General features: G+C 36.5%; 1 protein-coding gene across 1 annotated transcript in view; it reads right to left on the reverse strand.

The window, feature by feature from the left end:
* The window catches only part of gfra1b (gdnf family receptor alpha 1b), a 40,335-nt gene extending 35,775 nt beyond the window's left edge, over positions 1-4,560 (reverse strand). The window contains exons 1-3 of the mRNA XM_051675114.1: positions 3,857-4,560; positions 3,176-3,484; positions 2,821-2,904 (exon numbers count right to left, since the gene is read on the reverse strand). Of these exons, the coding sequence (XP_051531074.1) occupies positions 2,821-2,904; positions 3,176-3,484; positions 3,857-3,917 (454 nt within the window). The 5' untranslated portion in view covers positions 3,918-4,560. The remainder of the gene's footprint in view (positions 1-2,820; positions 2,905-3,175; positions 3,485-3,856) is intronic.
* Between the last annotated feature and the right edge of the window lie 16,404 nt (positions 4,561-20,964).

The following is a 20,964-nucleotide window of genomic DNA, read 5'->3' on the forward strand; positions in this document are numbered from 1 at the left end:
GATCCCACAACTCAAAAGAATCTGTTTCTAAAACCCAATACTGACAAAAGCTACATAAGGTGGGTGTGACATAAAATAAAGAGGACACAAAGTGCCTGTGCAGCAAATAGCAAAGACTGCAGTTTTTCTAAGCTCTACAATACCCATTTAACCAAACCATCTAAGAGGCATCAAAAGTCTGTAACCCTTCCTTCTTAACAACATTACACAAACATGCATTATGATTTGATCTGTTTTTATTCTTATTTCCTCAATGTTGCATCTTTATGGAGAACATTAAGCTTGTTTAAAGTTTAAAACAACAAGTTGGTAAGTTAACTGTCTTGCTCAGCAATTATTCGTCTTAATGCAGCCATTCACATTGATCTCAGCTGTTCCTGACAGAAAGTGTAACCTGAACACATTTATGAAACACTGCAATTATGCATTAAAGCCTAAGACAGCTGCAATTACTGTAGATGAGAAGGCATGTCTGTTAGTCAGGACTATAAAAAGAGTTTTGAGAAAGCTGATACTCTGTTGACTAATGTTCTATCTTTTCCTATCCTTTATGTTTCCCATAAGGATATTCTATTAATACTAAAGTATTTTAACAATTAAAAAAGTATTTTAAAAAAGTCACACTTTAGCACTAAGGAGATACTGTACAAATTTCTACCTGATCTGACCCTTAAAAAACACTTTTGTTAAAATCGAATTTATTCAGGTTGATTTAATCATATTAAATACAATCAGATTACTTCCCTTTATACTGTAATTGTGATTAATTTTGATTAATACAATTTTCATTAAAATACTTATTTTTGGTGGATGTATGGTAGGCTACACATCCAAAATAAGTTGAGAACTGTTTCTGAACCAGTAACTAAAGACAGTGCCTAAACAATCATGAAAAATGGCAGCATGAAAAATTATTTTAAATACATTTTACACAGAGTTGACATATACAGTGCACATTGAACACTGGAACACCAATCAAAGGTTCCCTGGCATGTTTTGCACTGGAAACGGACTGTTTCTGGCCCTCTCTCCACACTATTCTGTTAAACAATAAGTGTGATAGCACTCTTGTTGTAGTTTATTATTTTGATATAGAGGGCTTTCAATAAATTAATCAGGCCTGTAAAACTCTGACACTGGACCACCTCTTCTAGTGATCTTCAAAATCGAAATGTGTCTCCATCTGGGCCATGTAGAGATATGGCAAAGTGGGTCCGAACCTCTCAACTGGATCAGATTTTATTGAAGCTGCACTGGCAGCAGCCATAAACATCCTGCTCACTGCTGTATAGCCCAGCAGTGAATTATTACTAGCAGTTGCTTGGACATGCCAGAACCGCTGCACCTTTTTCCAGTATTGAACATGAAATTACTCTAGATATTGAGTAGAACATTTAAGAGCTAATTATGAGGGGTTTGCACTAGATTAATATGCCTCTAAATTCAGCGTCCAAATATGAAAATAAATTAAGAATTGTCTGTCTCTCACTTGCTCTCTAAAACACTTGTCTGCTGGTATAGACACACACATGTCAGGATGCACTGAAGAACAAAAGCAAGCCTATGATGTTCAGTTGTTAATAATCCTCAAATAGAAATCCACTGGTGATTATAGAATTAACAAGGAGCTAAACATTCAGACTGTAAAAGGGAATATTTAAGCCTTTTGTACAGTCTGCATCTTTACCCATATTGATGCTTCAAGAAAGAACAAGGCTGCACTCCCAAAAGCTGTACAGTTTTACTGATACTGATGGGGGGGGGGGGGGGTCTCTCTCTCTACCTCCCTTGTACTTTCATGCATCATACTTTCATGTTCCTTATGGGTCGGCTATATTCACATTTATTCCAAGACAAATTGAGCACCTGAAGCAAACAAAAACCACACTGAGACACTGTCTATGACCATGTAGATTTACCTCAGAATTTCTACAACCAGGCACAGATCAGATTTAGAGATTGTAGCCAATGATACATTCCACGCCAACAAACCTCACAGTTGTTTATTGGGGGAGGAACAGCGCCATCTACAGAGCATAATATACCATCTCCATCAAACAGCACATGTTCTGCTAGTCCTTTATAGGAATGCATAAGGGATTGATTTTTCCATTAATTGCAAAGAAGTCTAGGAAACAATGAAACTTGTACCACCATGACAGTTCCAAAGCCCATTTTAGTGAATGACTAATTTAGGTGGCTAAGGTGGTCATTCTAAAAGTCACCTGGCATTTACATTCAAATGTATTCATTTGGCAGACACTTTTACCTATAGTGACTTACAAGTGCGCATATCTCTCCGTCTGGGCAACACAGAACCAGGCAGGATAAAACAATGCTATTTGACATACTGTACATACATACTGTAAACTCATGAGCTTGGTCAGGACTTATAGTCTTGAACATTTAGCATATATTTAGGATCAACAGACAAAACAAACTATTTGCACTCATTATGAATTGACAGATATGTCCTTTTAAAGATATAGTTCACTCAAAAATGAAATTTCTGTCATCATTAACTCACCAAACCTGTATGACTTTCTTTTCTTTTTTTCGTGAAACACAAAATAATTGTTAGGCAGTATGCTAACCTAAGGTTAGTCACCTTTCACTTTCATTTAATCTTTTTTTCCATACAATGAAAGTGAATGGTGACCGAGGCTGTCATTCTGCCTAAAATCTCCTTTTGTGCTCCAGTGCAGAATTAAAGTCACAGGGATTTGGAACAACATGAGGTTGAGTTAATGATGACAGATTTTTCATTTTTAGGTGAACTATTCCTTTAACTGTAAGTTGGGAATGGACATTCTGACTTACCTGATATGATGGGAGCCAGACGGAAAATATCAGACAGACGGCTGTTTACTGGCTCATATGGCGAGTCCTCCAACAAATCATTGGCTGGAAGATAAACACCAACAAACTACCAGTAAGATAGTATACTATCGTAGAAATAAATAGCAATAAAATAACATAGTTAACCATTAAAAATGGGATTGTATTGAACCAGCATTTATTTTTTTACTTCATCCAGACATGGTTTTGACTGTTCTGAATGTTTTTATGCATATTTGCATTTTCAAAGCATAAAGTAGCCCATCTAAGTGAGCATGAGTACCATTACACAGACTGGATTCTAATCAACAGAAGTTTTACTCAAGGATCAGCCCACCCTGTAAACTCTGGTATATACTCCAGAAGATCCGCAGACAATTCTTCTCTTTCTTCATTCCTCTCCTGCATTTGCAGTCGTACAGAGGACTTTGTTTCATGGACTCTATGGCGTTTCGGCACTCATCCTGCGCCTCGGGTTCAGCCAGCATGGTGAAGTTACTCGCTTTTCCGGCCACACACTGTCTCATGGTTCGATACTTGGTGCTGCAGCCGTACTTCCCCAAACACTGTTCATGAGCCCTGACACAGTCCAGCCGAACCGATCGAGACTGTGCGATCACATATGCCTGCGAGAAGTGCATTAAATCTGTGTAGGGGGAAAAGGCACAATTAAAGTGCTAACAAAAAAAAAAAAAAAAAAGAAAAACTTTTGACATTAAGGTTTTCTAACTGTAGGCTACGTAAGGTAATAAGACGTAAGTGGACCCAATTCAAGCAAAAAAAATAAATAAAATAAAATAAAAAATAAAATAAAATAATAAAAAAATACACTTATTTACATTATATACCTATATAACATTATAGGTCAAATAATAGCCTAATAATAAAAACAATAATTAAAATATATTAGAACATATAAAAAATATGCATCGGAATTCTAATATAGTTTTCCTGAAGTTGTTACAGATCTAAGGCGCAAAAAAAAAAAAAACCTGAGAACACATTCATCTCAACTTACCAAGGACAGACAGCATTATCCAAAAAGTTACGAATATCATCGTCGCTTTATTCAGATCCATTCATAGAGCAGATAAATCGGTTAAATGCGATATAGCCTATAACAATTTTCCCGATAAATCCATTGCGCGTCAGCTGCGCACTAGTGAGGAACAAGTGATCAGACATCATATACTGTACACATCCGGTCAGATTCGGCACTCCAACAAGCGCTCACAGCTTCACTGATGGACACACAACACGAGAAGAGAATAAAAACACCACTGACACAGAGAAAAAAATAGGATGAAATCACAACAAATCTGTGCGTAAAGTTCAACCTCTAAATTTCTCCTTTATCATGTCTTCAGCAGTGGTTCAATAGAACGCTTATTTGTTTTCTTAAGATAACGTGATAATTTCCAGAAACTATTAAAAGTTCACGTCAGTTTTTGCACATTTGATGCCAGATTGCTGTTGCGCGCTCGTTTCGCCGACAATGTGCGCTCCGAAGTCCGACGTACGCGCACTGCTCTCTGCGTTGACGCTGTTAAAGATATTGCGCATGTGCTCGTATTTCTGGAGAAGGTCGGTCCCTTTGGCTCAGTTGGAAAGTGAATATTCGCTGATTAGGCACCATTGAGCACTTTACTTAATAGTTCCACCCCCTTAATAAGAAAGAATGTCCAAGCAGAATGGAATCCACTTTGGCTATGAATTTGACAATGCAGGGTACCTGACACCACTGCAGCATTCTTTTTCAGACAGGCTCTTTCTAACCCCATTCAGTCCATACGGATTCAACTTTGCGTAGTCACATGCTGGGAGCAATTATGACGTTATGTAAACGGCAGTAGTGGATGGCACTGTTACTATTCATCTTTACCTGGTTGTTACAGTTCCCCCTTCCCGTAGCCTATAAGCGTCCCCTACAATCACATAACTGGATAAGATTATTAATCTGTATTTCTTACGTGATTGAATGGAAGAAATAGAGGGCTGGAGCGCCATCTGTTTGCTAAAGACCAGTACAACAGTTGCCTTTTCAAACCCAAATAGAACAGAAGGAAATGAATGTATGTATGAAAGAAATAAATCATCCCTGGATATCAATTTAATATAGAATCATGAACAAACTTTTAGTTTTTTGCCTTTAACCCTCAGAGACCCAAGCAGAGATTGTTGATGTATTTTTCCACTCCTTGAATGAAGACACTGATTGTAAAAATATAGATTTTTAAGCATATTTTGTTTTGGGGTTATTATTATTTTTTTCTTCTTCAGAAAACAATGGCAGGAAAAAATTTTATTTTTAGTTAGGCTCAATCGACAGCATTTGAAACATGATGTTGATTACTACAAAAATTAATTTCGACTTGTCCCTCCTTTTCTTTAAAAAAAGAAAAAAGAAAAAAGAAGCAAAAATCTGTAAATGCATAAAGGTTAAAATACTCACTGTTTTAAAAGTATAGCCACAAACGTAAACAATATATGTGTTAACATGATTTTAGTGTGACACAATTGCTTACTAACCTGTTCTGAGTAAAGTTTTATCCAATTTTACAGCTTTATTGCCATGTAACACCATAAACCCTTAAACCCTAAAACGACTGTAAAAATGTCCATTTCAACAACTTTACATCTCAAATAATAAGCATGCTTTAACAGAAGAATTAATGTAAATGCTTATATAAAATAATAAGCTTCACATCTCTGCCTTTAAACCGTCTAAAAATTGGCCCCATTCACTTCCATTGTAAGTACCTCACTGTAACCGACAAGTCGAAATTATTTTTTTGACAATCAACATTATGCCACAAATGCTGTCGATTGAGCTTAACTTGTAGTGAACCTAGAATATTCCTTTAAGCATTTGCTTTGAGGTGCCTATTGTGTGACTTTATCAAGCTGTGACATTCAATATGCATTTTTCCTCCACCAAAACAGTTGTTGTGATACAGTTCAGAGTGTCAGCTATATGTGTATTTTTTTATACCATGTTTAATAAAACAAATAGGTTGGCCTATTGTTTAATTCTGCCACACTGGGTCTCTGAGGTTTACAACTCCAAGTTACATTTCTTACGTTCTTTGTCCCAAATATAGTTTCAGGCTTTAAACTTCTTCTCTGCTGTTGTCCTGAGGCGATGCAATAGTGTACCACTGTATTAGGCATTTTAATCCTATGTGCATTATGTTTATGTACATTGGTTGTATAAATTGTGCTTTGTATTACTGTTCATTTGATCTGATTTCAAAACATTCAACATTTGTTGTTCAAATGTTGCTCACATCAAATAGCATGACTGTAGTTTTTATTCAGGTGCCGGTAATTGTGAATAAATAAATAATAATAATCATAAACAAGTAACCAAGCAAATTATTATTATTATTATTATTATTATTATTATTATTATTATTATTTAAATGAGGCAAAACTTTTTGCAGGTTGCAAAAGTAAAGCTTGCAAAAGCAAAACTAGTTCATTAAAATGACATGCTACTCATCTGTAATTAAACAATCTTTTTTCTAAAGCCACAAGTTTTAATTTTATTCAGTCTCAAGAACTTTATTTCACTGATTGATTCATAAATGTTGAACCATTCATGTTTCCTCTATGTATATTATATAATAATTGCTCCTCACTTGTTAACAAGCATAAGTCAAACCTAGATCAATTTCTTATGCATAATACATTTTTTGAAACATGAAGAATTAATTACAAAACACCAATATCATTAGCTAGCAATAGCTTGACATGTGATAAACCGGTCAGACTAATGAGATTGCATAGGCACACACTGAACTTGATTAGAAACTCAATAAGTGATCAATACTCACCTGATTGTGCACAAAAGACTAGCCATCTAAGAATAGGTCTGTTGCATTTAATGTAATTTAATTAAAGACATTGCCAGATGCCGATGGACAATGTGAATAACAGCATCCGACAAATGATGCACCATTGATCCACACATTTTTTTAATGTATTTTTTTGCAGACAATTAACTTTATTTGAGACCTGGCAATAAATCCCTCTATAAGACAGAAAACATGCAGCTCAAACAGTTTATCTCAGCACTGAGTGCATTTTGCCTATTCTAATGGATGACTCTTTGTTTAAGTTCTGTTAACCATATCTGACATAGATTTAGAGGGACATATGAATTAGATATTTTTCTGTGCCACACTCTTGCTTTGTTTATAAAGTGGCAGAAGTATATCAGGGGTGAATTTACTAAATTAATGTAATAGGAGAAACCTTTTTGATGAGTGAATCTGTAATTTATGCAAAGCTTAACATACTGTTGTCAAAGGGACATGCATATTAAGATCTCAGTTTACGTATTTTATGTGATATGTGAAGAGAGCATCGGTATAATTATACAAATAGTTTCCATGCCAAGTAAAAACACTTTATGGGTAGATTGGCTGGTGATGGTAGTAATTTAGACCAACGGATGGTTCTGGGAATTTGTGTGTGTTTGTGTTGTGTTGATGCTTTTGTACAAGCACGTATGTGTATCAACATATTAAAGCAGTCTCATCAAACAGAGTGCTGTAGTGCATCGCCATTTAGCTCATGTTAAAAGAAAAATCAATGGGAGATTTGTGGCAGGAAGTGCTGTATATTTTCTTTGGTCTTTTAGTCATTTGGGGGAGAGGTTTGATCTGTTTCTACTCCACAAATCTTAGTTCTCATTGGTTTGAGATCACAAGAATGGGGGTAGCTTTAAAACTCAACCCCCAAGAATGATTCCTAAGCATGGCTCTCATTTATCACACTTAGAAACACACATAGTATGAGGTAAGCAATATTCTGGGGCAATCGACTGAGAGTAATTTGATCTGTGTCATCTGTGCATCTAATTGATTGCTCGTTTCAAAAGCTATATCGGTGTGTAAGCATATCCATTCCGTGTAGATGCCATTACTTTAGTTGATCCCCATTATAATATATTAATTAGCAGAGAAAGGAAATGGCATTCATTTTCCCCTTCACATGGCAAATGTGTCGTATATGAACATTTGTCTTTGAAAAGCTATAGAACGTAATTAAGCCATGTTTGACGAACAGTAATTACCGAATTTCATGGGTCCATTTTTTTTTTTTTTTACTCAATGAAAGTAGAGAAAATTGCTTCAGTTTCAGCCTGCCAGCTCATAGACTTCTCACTAAAGTTCTTTGAAAACTGTAAAGAGCACCATGGTGGGGTTTGATTCAGTTAATCAAAATTGACTCAAAAGGCCAAGGAATGATATGCAATGCTTTTAGAAATTATTTTGAAGGACACTTCTTATTTTGTTCCTGTTAAAATTTTAAACACATATACCCTTTCAAAAACATTCAAAACACTCATGTGCCATCCAATTCACCAGAATTAAAATGAATTACATGTGTCATTTACAGAAATTTCCCAGAAGTGGCTTCCTTTAATTCGCTCTCCCTCAGAGGATGAATAAGTGAAGTGCTGAAGAGATTGTTGGTATCTTGACATTTTCTCCCATTCTACAACACCCACTCTAAAATTCTGGCCTTTTGGTCATTTTTTTGACAGTTACCCCGCTTGTCTGCTTTCTCAAATATCTGGATTGTGCCTCATATTTCCAATTTTGTTGAAGAGGACAGAGCTTTATATTTATGATATGAACTTATAATAAGTTTATATTAGTTTATCTTTATAAACTTTATAAGTCTTTTTCTTTGTAACAACTTTATGTTGTAGTTGCATATTATTGGAAAATTGTGTTTAGTTCAAAACATATACAAAGCAGTTAAACTGATCTTTTCTCTTCTCTTCTCTACTCACTAAACCAGAAATATAAAAAAGGGATACATAATTTTAATAAGCAGGTAGAGAAAAATATTATTGAGAGGGTTAGTGTTTTCTTAAAGCACTGTATGTGTTGCTTAATTAATCTTAATTTGATTGCTATTCATAGAAGACTGCTGATAAGACTGAAGGAAGATGGTTTTAATAACAGAGCCAGAATTCAGAAAATGTGGATACATATATTTGTACATTTCTGTTAATGTATTAGAAGTAATCAGTAATCACTGTATTGCCTACACTTACCGTTAAATTAGGCCAAATTCCAATGTTTCGCATAAGAAATAGGAATAGCACTCCCTCTTGTGGCCTAATGTGACAACAAACCACACATTGTAAATTTAAAAACATACACACACACACACACACACACACACACACACACACACACACACACACACACACACACACACACACACACAACAATAATAACAGATAAAATTGGCTATAACCTTTAAAATACGACGATCCTGCCACTGCAGAAACAGAAGCTTTCTAGTCTGAATTTCATTTTCTGATCAACGTTTCTTGTCTCTTCCCAGTGAGTAGGTTGTTCAAGCAGTCTGTCAGCAGATGGCAATGTTGTACAGTTTGTCACACATCGTTGGCATAGCAAGATGTGAAGACGTTTGCTGCCTGTGTGTTGTGTTCCATACTAAACGTTCCCGGATTTTATCCACAGCCATAATCTCCGTTTTTGGAGCATACTTCATGTCATCACTCACAAGGTTTGTGTTTTAAGCATGGGTATACTGACATAGATAAATAAAAAAAGGAAAGAAAATGTATCTAGAAAATAATTTAAATATATAGTCTTCCCCTTGGAGTTTAATTTCGGTTGTTGTGTTAGTGTTGTAACGTTATTTTTTATATATATTTGATATTGCTATATAAAAGGCTATTGCTATTGGTTGAACAGTACCTTTAAAGTCTTACTGTGGTAGTACAATTTGACAGTAATGTTATCTAATAGTAACACACTTTAATACAGGTGTTTTCAACCTGTGCGAACAGCAGTTAAAATGGCCACGAGATTAAGAGATTTTGATTCATCATACTGATTTGAGTCTTTCGAATTCGTTCACCAAAAAGATTCGTTCGTATTCATTCACTGATGCTTTCAGGAGCACATCTTACATTTTTATGCCTGTAGGTGCGACAAATGATAGTAATGTAATGAGTGAGTAACTGAATCATTTTAACTGATCCATAATCGTTACAAAAACGTCTTTCACAACCCTACCTATGGAGGAGAACGAGAACGATTCGTTGACTTAAAAGATTCGTTCCAAAATATGTTCATTCACACTGAAGCGAAAATTGGACAAACTAACGATGAAAGTATGACACTGAATAAAATACGGATTCATGTGCGACATGCTAAATTACAAAGCACCACAGTGTGCTGAACATTATAAGGTGCTTGCAAGTGACAGTTTAAAACCTGTGAAACTAATAAGACGCTTATTACTCTGTGTTTGTATACTAAATGTTATGTATTTGTATATCTGACGTTCAAACATAAGTCGGTTGAGTTTTCCGCCAAAAAGAGTCAGGGTTGACAAACCAAAAATTAAAAATGTCTAGCCAACAATGATGTAGTGTTTACCCTCAGAAGCAGACTCAACCATTACACAGAATCTGGTAAATGAAAGCTGTGGTGTATGTTGCTATTTTATGTGTCAGTATGTGTTTAGTGTGTATAACTTTAGTTATAGCTGTTACCATGCATTTCGATCTTAAAGGGATAAACTAGTTCACCCAAAAATGAAAATTCTCTCGTGATTTATTCACCTTCATGCCATCCCAGATGTGTATGACTTTCTTTCTTCTGCAGAACACAAACAATATTTTTAAAGGAATATTTCAGCTCTGTTGGTCCTCACAATGCAAGTGAATGGTGACCAGAACTTTGAAGGCCTTAAAGGCAGCATAAAAGTAATCCATAAAACACCAGTGGTTAAATCTATATCTTCAGAAGCATGTGTGTATCTACAGATAGGTGTGTGTGAGAAACATTTATTTTTACTATAAATTCTCCTCCCAGCCCAGTAAGGGGCGATATGCACAAACAATGCAAAGCGACAAAAACAAAATAAGAATGTGAAAGTGGAGATTGATAGTATAAAAGGACTTAAACATTAATCTGTTTCTCATCCACACTTATCATATTGCTATTGAAGATATGGATTTAACCACTGGAGTCGTTTTACTTGTACTTTTATGCAGCCTTTATGTGCTTTTGGAGCTTCAAAATTGTGGTACCCATTCACATGCATTGTGAGGACCAACAGAGCAGAGATATTCTTCTAAAAATCATTGTTTGTGTTCAGCAGAAGAAAGTAAGTCTTCACATCTTGGATGGCATGAGGATGAGTAACAGATGAGAGAATTTAAATTTTTGGGTGAACTATCCCTTTAAAGGATTTTGCTTTGAGGTGTGATGTGTGTCTACTACTGTACATATATCTTCGTAGTGGGAATTGTGTTGTGAAAAGCTGAAAACCCCTGGCCTGCTTTAATATACAGTGGAATTGTTATATTCATTTCATATCATATCATATCATATCATATCATAACATATCATGGTATTTACATGGTACTCAAACAAACATACTGCAAAGAATACTATGGTACTTGTCCATGGTATTATCATTGTATCGTGGCCAAAAAACATGGTAATACCATGATACCTTTATTTTCAGTTTAGTGTTAGTGTTTGGTAGTGTATTGTGTGAACAGTGAATAGTCTTGAGGCAGCAGTCTTAAGGTACAAGTTAAGGTACAAGTCAGGATCTGTGAAAATGTGATTTCTCTGTCCTATTTCATTGCTTGTGGTTTGCTCTTGACAAAATCCAGCATTAAGTTACATCTTGAGTGATACAAGCCTTGAGTTTTGAAACCAGCTTTAGCAGTTAAATGCAGAGCTAAGGTCAGTAAACAATCCATCCAAGTATTTTTCTCGCTTGACCATTGAAAACTTTGTTCTTTGAAATCTATATTGGGTCTAGTTAAACTGGAATAGTGCTCTATTGTGAGACATCCCCAGGCTTCTCAAGCTCTACATAGCAATAGAAATGAGTGCCACTGGACGGTGTTGCCCTTGTTTTCTTAGAAAGTGGCACAAATGCACTGGTACAGCGACAGTTAGAGTCTGTTGAAGATTTTGGCTTACTTATCACTGACATTTTTGCCCCACTTTCTAGAACAACTGTTGATTGACAGTGCATGTTTTAATTGCCTCCTTATTCTCTGTAAGTTATTCTGCTGCAGGCTGCATGAACAAGAAAGGAGTAATCTGAAATCCCTCGGAGCGAACGGCAACAGTAATAACAACTTGTTTCAAGACCGACTGCTAGTCGTTTTCTGTTAATAAGTTTGCGTTACTCTAACAATGTTGTTGCTGATGTTCCTACAGTAATTAATCTGGATGTTAAAAGTGACAGGGCCCACTGAAGAACAGCTATTTAAGTTTGTTTTTTAACTGAAATCAGAATACTGTCTGTTGTCCCCACCCCAGGTATCCTTAATACTCCAATTTGAATTCTTTCCACATGTCGAGTTACCTCTGACATGATTGCACACATACAGTAATGTGACATGCAAGGGCAAGCGACTGCTGCCATGTGAAGACTGACCAATCTGTCTCTGTCCTTACTCTGCCTCCCAGAGCATTGGGGGGTGGCTTTGTGTTGCGCCTTGTTACCTAACTCAACAACCGAGACAGTCAATTTGATGAGGCTGTAAATGTACTGTACCAAATGGAGAAAGAGGGGGCTTTCAGAAGAGTAGCTGATGCCCTCTTTTCTGGTGAGGGCCTTTTACTGACGCATCCAAAGTGAGTGCAAATATAGGGATTTCACAGCAGGCCCTGGCCATTTTTGTTGACATGGCGTGGACTTAAATCTTCAGAGTGTGTAAATATTTTAAGATTTCATCACCATCCTTGTTACCTCAACTGACTAAAAAGGGAAATATTTCAGTAACTCTGCAAACCATAAAAAAATCAGCCATTGCTGGCGTTAGAATCAGCTCCGTTCCTCTTCTCTGGCATTATCTGCAGTGCATCCATGCACTTTGGAGAGCTTTCCAGCCCCCTTCCCCACTGACTCCAGCCACTTGCCAATACACCAGTGTCTGATTGGCACTTGAAATGAATTAAATAATGAAAACAAAAAGTGAGTGTTGACTTTGTCTGCAAACACTCATCTGTTCCTGACAACTCCTGTAAGACAACAGTGGACCACAGGGGTTCTGCATGTATGTCAATAGATTTTACTGGGAGCTTCTTCACTTGCAAATGTCAGAGTCGCAGATGTTTATGTCTGTATATGCTATGGCCAGAGGCAGCTCTTTAATGCGGGGACCCTCTCCTGTGCAGTTCAATGCTGTTTAACTCAGCCTTTCCTTTCTGAAGGAATAATGCTGCCTGTTAGTAGGGAGCCAATAGTTAGTGCTATGTGCACTACGCTGTGGGAGCTGCCACGACAAAAGTGCGATTTTACAGTAAACTCTGTATGTTATTTTTTTTTTTTTTTTGCATATGGCATGCAAAGCCCATACTGCTGACTCCATCTCACTCCTACAGTCACGATTCAGGAAAAGAAGAAGTCGGTGTCCAGCAGAGCGATGAGTCCTCCTAAACATGCCCCTTCTTTGTGTGTGATCAGAGAAGAGAGAAGCAAAGTTCACTGAGTGGGAGTTGAAGCATGATGTCTGAGGTTAAATTAGTCTTGAGTCTGAAACTGCTTGGTTTCATGCCCTCTCTTCTCAGCCGGTTCTGTTTAGCCAGATACTGGCGTGCTTGTGTTTCTGCGAGGTGTAACTATGCAAAACATGTCAATGACTTCTGTTTTTGCAGCCTTACTGTGACAGCAGGAGAGAGGTGAGAGCATCACCATGGAAACCCACTATAGGACTGAGCGCAAGTCAAAAACATTATTGTCACAGTCGTCGTGTTTTCAGTGGTCTTGCCATTCTCTGTCCAAAGAAATGACCAAAACTACAGCACATATACAGTAGGCAGAGGTGAGGAATAGGATACACTTGGCAAGGCAAGTTTATTTATATACTACAGTACCTGTCAAAAGTTTGGACACATCTTCTTATTCTTTTATTGCTAGTTACTAAAATGACTAGTCATTGAAAAAAAATGAATAAATGGAGGTACCGTATGGGAATTAGGGATGGGTGTTATTCCGGTTAAATTGATATACCGGTAAAAATGGGTCAACCTGTAGAAATTTTCAAGTAACATTTCTATCACCGTTATGCAAAATGCTGCTGCATGGTAGCACAATAAGGGGTTGTTTAATCATTTAAGAGAGTAAAGACACTTTTGATGTAATCTGTCTCTTGATATGACGGGCAACATTTTGCAATTGTCCATCAATGTTTTAAAATTTTCAGTAAATAACAAAACATTTCCTGTTGATAATGATGAGCAAGAACTTGTTAATAAAAATTACGTCTTCCGTGTGGAACTGACCCTCCGCTAAGCCTTGCTGCCCTCACTGTTGTGGTCGCCATCAACTTTCTTACTCATATCACTAACATGGCACTAATTAAATTATCTCAGGAATTACTACATAACACCTTAATCAACCGAGCATTTAGGCCTAGTATATAGTTGCCAAAAAGGTTTCTAGTATCCAATGGAAGGCTAAATCCAATATAAATATGTGAGGTGTTTGCTTCTGAATCAAATGCTTATTTGTTCAACTAAAGAGAGAGAGCCTAATCTTTTTCCTTGGATTGAGAAACACTGCCAAATAGATACAATAGATAATTATTTAAAAATAATATTTTAGTTACTTTTTGACTACAGTAACTAACAATTAAATTTGTTTTATTGCAATGGACATGACAGGTCTGCCATTACTTTGAACATTGTTTTAAATAAAAAGGGAACTTTCAGTATTTATTTATTTATTTATTTTTTCCAGAAGTTTTAAATGACTTTTCATAAAAATGTGTATATCATGATAAGTGCATTCAGAAAGTATTCAGACCCCTTCATTTTTTTTCACATTTTGTTGTTGCAGCCTTGTGCTAAAATGCTTTAAATGATTTTTTCCCACATTAATCTACACTCTATACCCCATAATGACAAAGCAAAACCCAGATTTTTTATAACTTTGCATATTTATATATATATATATATATATATATATATATATATATATAAAAACTTAAATATCACATTATCAGTATCTCCATTCCCCCCATTCATTATGGGGTATGGAGGACTGATGTGAAAAAAATAAATAAAAATAATTTAAAGCTTTTTAGCATAAGGCTGCAACATAACAAAATGTGAAAAAATGAAGGGGTCTGAATACTTCCTGAATTCATTGTATATTGTTATTGACCAAAACTTTTTTAGTAATATCACTACATACATTTTTGCTTATATTGCCCACCCCTAATAGGAATTAGCCATGTAGTGACCAAAAATGTTAAACAAATCAAAACTTAAATTTTAGCTTCTTCAATGTATCCAACCTTTTCATAGAATTACAGCTCTAAAAACTCTGGCCATTCTCTCAAGCAACTTTTAAGCATACGTAAGCCTTCAGATCAAAAGGTTTTTAAGATCATGAAAAACATGAATTCAGTCAAGTGTGACCAAACTTGACTGGTACTGTAGCACATTCTTACACAGTGGTAATTTAAAGTGCTTTGAACAGGCATAATAAAGAAAAAGAAATAAACAGACATCATTTAAGGTCACAAGTTAATTTAACGAGGGTGAGAAAAATCAAAAGCGTTGTTGAAGAGCTGTTATGAAGTCTAAAAGCTTTTATGAAGTCTAAAAGCCCCATGGTTTCAGAACAAAAGCGAGCTAACCACTGCAATTTCAATTGAGACCCGAAGCCTGGTCTTTGAACTTAGTAAACCATTTCACTGCTAAAGCCTCAGTGATAATGTTTACATTTTACAAGTACAGAATTATGCATTTCACACAAAGCATGACAGTCTTTGGCATACATAAGCCTGGGGTAGTCAGTGTATGAGACAGGGTCATAAACAAAGAATCTCCTTTTTAGTTCATTATACTGAATTAACGCAATTTCTGTTTTTAATGAAACTGGTCTTTTCTGACTGAGCGACCAATTTTACAACGTCTGAATGACATGTGGCTGATTAGACAGTGAATGATAAAGAAAAATTGCTGTTTTGTGTAGCACATTCACTACTTTTACATTTGCTGCATTATATACAGTAGTATGAATACAGTGCACATGCAGTATGCATTTTCTGTATTTCTAGAATACCTGGGTGACTTGCTACATTTTAACAAAATATGCACAAATAGCATGAGATACTGTATCCCACAATGCTCAGCTTGACCTACCATTTCCAGTGTGATGCATGAACAAGACAAAATATCAGGCACGATTTTAAAGGAATATTCTAGGTTCTATACAAATTTAGCTCAAGTGACAGCGTTTGTGGCATAATGTTGATTACCACAATTTTCTCACCTTATCCCTCCTTTTTTTTTGTTGTTGTTTTTTTTTTTAAAAACAGCAAAAATTCTGGGTTACAGTAAGGCACTTACAATGGAAGTGAATGGGGCCAATTCATAAATGTTAACACTGACCGTTTTGCTTGTTGACATTATTTTAGGAAGACACAGTTGCTTACTACAGTTTTCTGTGTAAAGATGTATCCAATTTTAAAACTTTGTTGCTATGACCATGCAACGGCGTATCCCTCTAATCCTAAAATATAACAACTTCAAAGCTCAAACAATACACATGTAACATCTGTAGGAATGAGGTGTGAGAAGGAGGATCTAAGTGCGGACTTTCATTCATAAAACTCAGAAAACTAAACACGTAACTCAAAACATAACAGAGAACAAACCAAACATCCACACAGGTTTAACAACTGACAAAGACAGAGAGAACACGAGGGCAATATATACACAGACAAGGGAAACACATGACAAAAACAACCAATGACAAGACATAACTAATAACAAGACTACTACTAAACAGGAACCAATAACAAAACAGAACTGATAACAGGTTACCAAGACAAACCAATGAGAACAAGACACATGAACATGAAGGAAACAGGATATCACATGACAAGACAAGGAATACGCAGAACTTCAAACTAAGAGTCTTAAAATTAACCTAGCGACCTCTAGTGGCCACTAGGGCAAATTTCCCAAGTGTTACAGAGCCCCCCCCCCAAGGCACTCCCAAACCTAACACCAGAAAATATTGTTCATGGGAGGAGCAGGACATCATGGAACCGGCTGTCCAAGAAAGCACAGGGTAAACAAGAGGGCAAAACAAATGAAGCGGCCAAAGCAGAGAGAAAGGGGAGTCCAAAGACCGACGTGAACCAGGAGACCAAGGAGGCCAGGGTAGTGGCTCCAGTATGGGAACTGGCAGAGCCATGGAAGACTCGAGTGGGCAGAGCCATGGAAGTCTCGGGAAACTGGACAGGCTCGTTGACGGCCACCGTGGTCAGGAGCGCTGGCAGTGACAGGGGAACTACCTCCATGGCCGTGAGCACAGGCAGCGACAGGGGAACCACTAATAACAAGATAACAAGACTACTAAACAGGAACCAGTAACAAAACAGAACTGATAACAAGTTAACAAGACAAGAAACCAATGAGAACAAGACACATGAACATGAGGGAAACAGGATATCACATGACAAGACAAGGAATACACAAAACTTAACCTAGCAACCTCTAGTGGCCACTAGGGCAAATGTCCCAAGTGTTATAACACAAGTTTTAGCAATATTTAATGTAATTGCATGTTTTAATGTAAAATTAAAAGCTTCACATTTCTGCCTTTAAACACTCCAAATATTGGTCCCAGTCACTTCAACTGTAAGTGCCTCACTTTCTAAAGAAAAGGAGGAACGAGTCAAAATTAAGTTTTGTGGTAGTCAACATTATGCCACAAATGCTGGCGATTGAAACTGAACCTGGAATATTCCTTCAGCATCTTGTCCTAAATCATTATTTCATGCCAAAAGACATTTTTACACAAAGTTGGACTAAAAGTGCAAAATGCCTCCCCACCCCATTGTCTACTTAAACACGCATTGAAGTAGACAATGTAATGACGTCATGTGACAACAATGTAGCATTCTATTGTTTGAAATGTTTATTGTGGAATAATAATAATAATGTTTTTACTAATTAAAAAATGTTTTAGGCAAGAAAAATTGTTTACTGTGCTGCAATCAGTAAGTACCAAGCTAGTATTCCATATAATGTATCCAATGAGTCTGTTGCGAGTATGAGAAGTCATAAGAAAATCAGAGGGAAACATGACTGGTGGCAATGCAGAACCGTGTGGGCTTCAGAGACAAGCTCTCAGTTCTAAGTACAATGAAGTAAGAACCTGAGGCAGGTATTTAAGTAGTTTGAGAGATGTGCTTAGGATCTGAGAGGGCCAGGGGTAACCCTTTTTTTGTCATCTACAATCAGAAAGTGAACCTCTGAGTCCCCGTCATCTCTCAATAAGTGTGCTATGTAGGGTACTGGGTATTTTGAGCTTCCTTGGCGTATCCTCTAAAGAAATGAATAATGTAGAGTGGGCTGACTGCACTGCATACTAAGTTGTCAAAACCAGCCTCTTGCAGCTCTTTGACTGCTGTGATGTGACATGTTTGGTAAATGCTGTATACCCCTCTTGAATTCTTTAAAATCAGAAAAAACATGCAAGACGTCTTTATTTTTTGTAACTTTCACTTTTGTCTTCGAGTTTGACTGCTGCGTGACCTAGCTGCTCAACATACATTTTGCAGGGACTAGCTTAGTATTCACAGCTCTACCTCAGCATCTTGATTCAAGACGAGCAATGTTTTTATTTCAAGAATAAACCACAGGCTGAGCAGCTGAGCTGGCCTTCATCATTTGCTATAACACCGTCCATGGCTGAAATAACAAGGCCAGGGGGTGCTTTTGTTAACAGATGCACGCTTAATTGTGTCTTCGAGAGAAAGAGACAGACTGAAGGCTGAACATCTCAAGGTGACAGGACAAATATGGCGCACTGCAAATTTTATGTCAGGATTTAGCTTGAAGAAATCTTGAGGTAAATTTTAAGTCAGATTTAAACCATGTACTATTCTAGTTAATTATTATGTAGTGACTGCCATGCATGAAAGTCCAGCTTAAGATGGTAACTGTGGTTTGGAACATGGTGCTATAAAAATAATTTCGACTCGTGCCTACTTTAAAAAAAGCAAAAATCAAGGTTACAGTGAGGCATTTAAATATAAGTAAATGGGACAAATATTTGGAGGGTTTAAAGGCAGATATGTGAAACTCATAATTTTATAAAAGCACTTACATTAATTCTTCTGTTAACCCTAGAATGCATGACCCAAATAAACCTACAGGAATGCATAAAGATGGTCAAAATGACCCCTAATGGTTTCAATGGATTTCTTCCAAGAAAGGTGTCCTGTTTATATATTTATCTTTGAGATTTTAAGAATTAGATCATTCACAACAGTTTTAATGTTTAATTCATGTTTATTTGTTCACTTTTAATGTTTTAAAAGTAAAAGAGAAAATTCTGAATTCTTTAAAATAATTGCACATTTTCCTGAACCGACTCATTCTGAGCCTTTATCACAAACACATTCAAAACATCTAATAGTGCAGACAGCTTTCTCCAATGGAATGTTGTAAACCTCATCTGCTTCTCATTAAAACGCCAAACAACTACACAATATTTTGTCACAATGACAGTCATGTCTTGCACAACCTGGTCTGTAATCTGGATTATCATCATCATCATCATTTAAGTACTCGGATTTTCACTCCAAAGCCATTATGGATGTCTCCTTAAACATTTCCAAAGCCGCCTCTGCTGTATATGTGAGCATATATTGCTAATAGTTAACTTGCTAATAGTTTGCTTGCTAGCTGATATAGAATGTCTATGCTTCAAAATCCATCATACATTTTTTTTAAAGTTTAAAAAATACAGTGTTTCCAGACAAAACCAACTTGCTAAAATGTGCAAGCTACCCGAGTATTAGCTCTAGTAGTTTGCTAGCTACAGTAGCTAATTTATCAGTTAAAATATTTGAATGTCAGTTCTTCAAAATGTATCTGTCATAAATTTAAAAAATTTGAAAAAACATATTAAAAATACCATTTGAAGTCAAAATTCCATAGGAAATGCCTATGGGTCATTTTGACCCCCCTTTAAGCAGACTTGGGGTAGTGAGAGAAAAAAAAATATTGTTTTCTGAAGCTATGACCAAGAAATATGAAAATGACATTGGGTGAGGGCCACAAACAAGATTTTTGCAGCTTTCATTTAAAGATCAAGGCAATAAATATTTTGATTGATAAAATCTCCCAAACATCAGACACCTTCGGGTCAATTTGACACCCTTTTTGCATTCTGTGGTTAAACTGTTTAAATAATCGTTTTTACAGTCATTTTAGGGTTTACAGCGTAATGTCATCATGACAACTAAATTGTAAAATTGGATATAACTTTACACAGAAAAGGTAACTGAGTTATTTTATAACACTAAAATCATATTAATAGGCATATTATTTACATCTTGTGGTTGTAAGTGCCTCAGTGCAACCCAGATTTTTGCCTTTTTTTAAAGAAAAGGAGGGACCCGGAATATTACTTTAGTCAAGCTAGTGTCTGGAACAAGGTGGATTTTTCAGCAGGACAATCACAGATCAAGGTAACTACAATAGCAACAAAATAAATTAATAAATGGCCAAGAAACATGACCAAAGAAGATTGGACCCTGGATTATCCCTCTGGCCATCTAGTTTACTGTCCAAAAGTGGCTGTTCAGCTTAATGTCTGTGATGGATCAATACTAGCATCATGGGTAGACTGACTTGCAAGTTTGAGTGAAGGGTTTCCTTCAAGTGACTGCCTGCAGCTTCATGATTGAACTTCTTAACCTTCACACACGTCACATTGGTGTCATCCTGCTGTCTCACTTAGGATGCCACATGAATTTCCTTTGACTGTGATTGGGTGACCAGGATTTAATAAGCCAATTGGAAAGGTTATTGTCACCCTCAGACTTTTTAATCTGGAGATGGGAAATTAGCATAATTTCAGAACGTGCTGTTTAACCTCTTTCACATTTAATAGCCGTAGCTTTCTCCTTTTATTTGGTGTTATAATGAATGTGCATTGCTCACAGCTCATTAGCCTTTCCTGACATTATCTCACACAGGAGGGCCTTGAGCAAACAGGGTGCAATCAGGCGACATTCCCAAACACAGAAAGCCCCTGTAAATCCGTCTGGACAGCCTTGCA

This window comes from Myxocyprinus asiaticus, chromosome 36, assembly GCF_019703515.2.
Source record: "Myxocyprinus asiaticus isolate MX2 ecotype Aquarium Trade chromosome 36, UBuf_Myxa_2, whole genome shotgun sequence".
In the NCBI taxonomy this organism is placed as follows: domain Eukaryota; kingdom Metazoa; phylum Chordata; class Actinopteri; order Cypriniformes; family Catostomidae; genus Myxocyprinus; species Myxocyprinus asiaticus.